The 4,996-nt window shown below is 59.5% G+C and overlaps 2 protein-coding genes across 2 annotated transcripts in view; one reads left to right on the forward strand and one right to left on the reverse strand.

The window, feature by feature from the left end:
- abcg1 (ATP-binding cassette, sub-family G (WHITE), member 1) overlaps window positions 1–3,398 on the reverse strand; it is a 9,314-nt gene extending 5,916 nt beyond the window's left edge. Inside the window, exons 1-6 of the mRNA XM_019867113.1 lie at window positions 3,336–3,398; window positions 2,566–2,809; window positions 1,630–1,747; window positions 778–910; window positions 624–674; window positions 373–518 (exon numbers count right to left, since the gene is read on the reverse strand). Of these exons, the coding sequence (XP_019722672.1) occupies window positions 373–518; window positions 624–674; window positions 778–910; window positions 1,630–1,747; window positions 2,566–2,809; window positions 3,336–3,398 (755 nt within the window). The remainder of the gene's footprint in view (window positions 1–372; window positions 519–623; window positions 675–777; window positions 911–1,629; window positions 1,748–2,565; window positions 2,810–3,335) is intronic.
- Window positions 1,881–4,996, forward strand: part of lipt2 (lipoyl(octanoyl) transferase 2) — an 18,107-nt gene continuing 14,991 nt past the window's right edge. Inside the window, exon 1 of the mRNA XM_019867601.1 lies at window positions 1,881–1,898. The gene's annotated coding sequence lies outside the window, so the exon portion shown is untranslated. The remainder of the gene's footprint in view (window positions 1,899–4,996) is intronic.

Consider the following 4,996-nt stretch of genomic DNA (forward strand, 5'->3'; position numbering starts at 1 on the left):
ACACACACGCGCGCGCGCGCACACACACACACACACACACACACACACACACACACACACACACACACACCATTACCAATCCGTTGTATGACAGGTATATTGTTGTTGTGACGTACGATCACAGAGCGTATTATAGGTAGCGTCGCCACAGTTACCTTGAAAAACTAACTTAGTGACTTGACGGATCTCTTCAATTGAAAGAGCAAAGAGCAAGTCCAAAACGGGCTTTGTGCTGCTGACATTCAGCAGTCACGTCAAATCATTCACTCAAATGGCCTCGAAGCAGCTGAAAAACGTATTTTGAGAGAGCGAGAGAGAGCGAGACAAAGAGAAGGAGAGTCCAGCCGGTGAGTTGAGCGCGTGCGCATCTACCTGGTGGGTTCATCAAAGAACATGACGGGCGGGTTGTTGACAAGCTCCAGGGCGATGGCCAGTCTTTTCCTCTGCCCCCCCGACAGGTGAGAGGTCCTGGTCGAGAGGCAGTCCAGTAAACCCAAAGCCATCAGGATCTCGCACACCTGACACGGCGGAAGCACGCCGTGAGCACGACGGAAGCTTCCCCAAAAGTCGCTCTCGGCCTTCCGGAACCTTCCCGAAGGCCGGAGATGAGACTTTGGAGTCACCTTCTCCTTGCGAGCGTCTTCCTTCTCCTGAAGTTTCAGGTTGGCGGACACCTGCGGAAGCGACAGAGATGAGGGCGCGTACAGCCGACGGGAGGTTCTGCTTGCGCTCGGCCTGGCAAAGATGCCTTTGATTGTGCTGTGTCGTGCGCGCTACCGTCATGGCTTCCTGCACGGTCAGGTGCGGCAACAACATGTCGTCCTGCATGATGTAACAGGAAACTTTGCGGAAGGATCGCAGATCTCGGGGCTGACCGTTGATCAGGATTTCACCCTTCATTCCCGTCTCCCTGTGAGCAAGAACACAAACGTCCCGAGCCGCGGGCGTGCGCACACCCGCAACCGACATCAATCTCCACAAAGACAGACGCAACGCTTGTGGAACTAGTCGCATATCTTGAATGCCAAGAGAATAAAGCAATCTCGGACCGGCGCCATATTGTAACATTGCGAACCCGAAGCGCGCATCTCGATGACAGACAGCGCGATGTCCCGAGGAGGGAGCGCAATCGGCTAAAATGGCTCACCGACAGCACAACGGCCTGCGGCCAAAACCCCGAAGGACCGCGGCCGGCGCGGACGACCCCGATCTAGAAACGCAACCAACCAGAACCACGACCGAGCAGAAACAAAGGCATCCCTGCGGCCAAAAGACTTGCAGGACCGCACACGGGCCTCGACCCGCAACCATCAAGAGCCCCTCGTTTGTCTGACTCCGGCCACGTGCGAAGCCAACGGTCGGCGGCCAAACCGACCGATCTCAAAAATCACGCGCAGGCGCACCGGTGCCGATCCATTCCGATCCCCGCTCCTCGCCCGCCCCGACGTCGAGCCGCAGTGCCCGGCGCAAAGGCGTGGACCCGACCCGTCCTACTCTCGACCCGTCCCGGGCTTCGGATCCATCCGGCCTGATCCGGGACCACACGGATCCAAAACGATACGGCAGGTAGAAGCGCAGCGCGGGTCTAGCGCTCGGTGTCGGGGTGACGCGCGTTTCCTGTCGGCCGACCTGTAGCCCGCCAGGACGTTCATGAGGGTGGACTTCCCGGCCCCCGAGGGCCCCATGATGGCCACCAGGTCTCCGCTGCTGAACTTGCCCGAGATCCCTCTCAGCAAAGTCTTGTTACCTGAGAAGACGGCAGACAAAGGCCGCCGCTTTAGCCTTTTTGTTCACTGAAATCATTCATTGATTTGCCCCCACCCCCACGCCCATCCTGGTGTCGCATGACCAACCGGTTGAACCGCACCCGAAAAAGAACATCCGCCGTACTTTGCTTTGTACCTTTTGCATACACACGTTTTGCTTTTTGTAAGAAGAGTCAACGTTTGGTTTCTTTTCAGAAGAAACGTGAAAAGAAAACGGTGAAGGTCTGTTTGTGGCTGACGGAGGCCCGAGTCCATTTAAACAGATCAAAAGATTAAACGGGTCCATTCCGCTTGTAGCGCGCCCGCCCTCGCGCACCAGAGTTCGTTTCGGTGTCGTGCGAGAACGGCCCCGTTGGCCCCGTAACGGCCGCGAGGGTCCGCACGCTCGAAACAGAACACGGCCGAGTTTCGGTCACGTGACGCCAGGCAAGACTGATCGCAGCGGGGCAAGAGAAAATGTCACGTCAGTTCTCATGACGTTGCGGCGGCCTGTCGGTCAACTCTTTGTGGGAGGGGCTGAGAGCTTTCGAGTTGCGAAAATTCCCCAGAATGCTCCCGATTGTGAGCGCGGCCGCGGTTGGATTGGCGTGTTGTTGCTAACGTGGATGTCTAATCTTGCTCGTGGCCAGGACTCCTGCTATTTGCAGATGCGGATTAACAGATTACACGCACGCACGAGGTACAGGTGGTGGGGTGAGATACAGGTTTGCCTTTGAGTTCTATTCTCCAAAAAGCGAGCGAGCCTCCGGTCGTTGAAGAGAGGCTTTTCCAGTTGCCGAGTGTCGTGCGCGGTCCTTACCGGCGTTCCTCCACCAGGGTCCTTCCTTGACCGAGTATTCCAGGTCTCGGAAGTGGATGTCGACGGCCGGCCTCCGCGGCAACGACCACAACCGCCGAGCCTCCGTCAAGCCCGCGTCGGCCATCTTGTTCCGGGGCCGTATCTGCGGCGGCGCCCCGCGTTTGGCCGCGCGCTCCGCGTACCGCTCGACGAAGATGAACGGCGACGGCGGCTCGAGCAGCAGGTCCGGAGGTCCGTTGGTGTTCTGATCAGACATAGTCGGTTGAGCGGGCAGACGGCGGGACGCGCCGACTCAAAAGGACAATCGCAATCACGTCACCGCCGATCAAATTCAAGGCCGGCTCTTCGGTTGGCGATGTTTCAGCTCAAATTGTCCGAATGTGGCCAATTCCGGCTCCTCGACGGCAGGCTTCGCATTTCTGTCGTCCGAAAATGAGAGCGGGCAGAGCAGCGTGGCCACTTTTGCCCAAATCGTTTGCATTTGCAAACACTTTGGAAAACAGCGAATGCCGATTTTCTGACCGACGTTACCGACCAACCGAGACTCCATTGATGTTTGTGAAAACGCCGCACTTTGTCACAAATTGACAAAAGGGCCCGTTTTTCAAAACAGGGATGCAAAGGGGGGGGGTTAAATCCAATTCATCCATGAATGGAAAAACGTAATTGGCAGATGAATGAGGACGCAAATGAGCCTTAATGACAGGAGATGTCATCGGAATGGCAGGGCGGAAGGGCGAGCGAGCGGCGGCGGCGGCGGCGCGTCCTACCATGATGATGGCGTTGGTGACGGCCGGGTTGTGAGCGGAGCAGAGCGCCACCAAGCAGGCCATCCCCACCGCCGGCGACGAGTGAGCGGCGAGGGCCGCCCGCCGTTCCGAGCCTCCGAGGCCGCGCCCACGGCCAATCCGCTCAGGCGCGTGGGCGGAGGGCCGGGCCTCGCCGCCTCCTCCCCCTCCTCCTCCTCGCAGGAAAAGATCAGGTCAGGTCAAAGGTTCGTCTTGGGGTCACCTCCGGCAAACTGGAAGCGGTTTCCAAAGCAAACTTGAAAAGTCGGCCCACACCGGGAGGCGGCGGGGGTGGCACGCCCACCGATAGGCGGCAGGTGTTCAGGGCGCCCGGGCGGCCCCTCAAACGGGTCAAGGGGTGAAAACGTTTTGCCGTCACCTGCAAGATCGTGACATTGGTTTGTCGAGTTCACTCCAGTACAGGGCTGCCCAACCGTTTTTGACCCAAGATCGACTTTTGAAGCGACCAACTTCCCACGATCGACCCGATTGCGAGCGTGCAAGCGTACGCGCTCGCACTCCACAATGAGCAACATCCCGAAAATGAACGAAACGGAAACCTACACGCGCACAAATCTTCCCCCCACCCACGATCAAAAGCCACATTTGCCTCTCCCCAGCCACCTGCTCCCGTTCTTGTCGGGGGATCCCGAGGCGTTCCCGGGCCGGCCGGAAGACAAGGTCGCCCCCGTGGCCTCCTGCCGCGGCGGGACGTGCCCGAGCGCCCCACCGGGGTGGCCTCCTAATCAGATGGCCCAGCCACCCCATCGGGCTCCTCTCCACGTGGAGAAGCGGCTCCGCTCTGAGCCCCTCCCGGATGAGTCAGCTTCTCGCCTTATCTCCGAGGGAGAGCCCCCCCCGGCACCCTGCGGAGGGAGGAAACTGACTTGGGCCGCTTGTATCGGGGATTTCGTTCTTTGGGTCACGACCCAGAGCTCGTGCTCACGGGCGAGGCTCGGAACGCAGACGGAGCGGGAAAGCGAGAGCCTCGTCTTTTTGCTCAGATCCTTCTTCAGCAGACGCCGCGCCGATCCGCCCGGCCATCCGCCCGCTCTCGCTTGCCCTCAGCCGTCAACGGGACCCCGAGACGTTGAAACTCCTCCGCTCGGGACCAGATCTCCTCCCCGACCCGGAGAGGGCACGCCGCCCTTTTCCGACCGAGGACCACCGTTTCACATTCGGAGGTGCCGACTTTCATCCCGACTCGGCTGCGGCGAGAGTCGGAGAGCCCCGCTTGAAGAAGCCAAGCGCGCCACCCCATCTGCAAAAAGCAGACACGCAAGACCGAGGCCACCCGAGCGCCTCGGCCGCACCCGCAAATGACTGCGGCCGGCAGCCGGCAAGTCAACTTTGCCACAACGCTCAAAATTCGGGAGGGTTGCTCTTAGAGCGCAAACAAAATGCACAGCCGAGAGCGAACATGAAGCCGACGCGCGTCTTTGTTGAAGCAAACATTGTGAAAGCGGATTGAGAAGGCGTTGTTGGATTTGTTTTCATTGAGGGCATTCGACGGGCCAGGCGCGTCGACACGCTTGAGTGGAGGAGCGCTGGGGTTGGTTTTTGGCCCGACGCAGTGACGCCATCTTGCGGCGAGGCCGCGTTTGCAGAGGGCAATAAGGCCGAAGCGCCCCCCCCTCCGCCCC

The sequence above is a fragment of the Hippocampus comes genome, unplaced genomic scaffold, assembly GCF_001891065.2.
Source record: "Hippocampus comes isolate QL1 unplaced genomic scaffold, H_comes_QL1_v1.1 scaffold49, whole genome shotgun sequence".
NCBI lineage: Eukaryota > Metazoa > Chordata > Actinopteri > Syngnathiformes > Syngnathidae > Hippocampus > Hippocampus comes.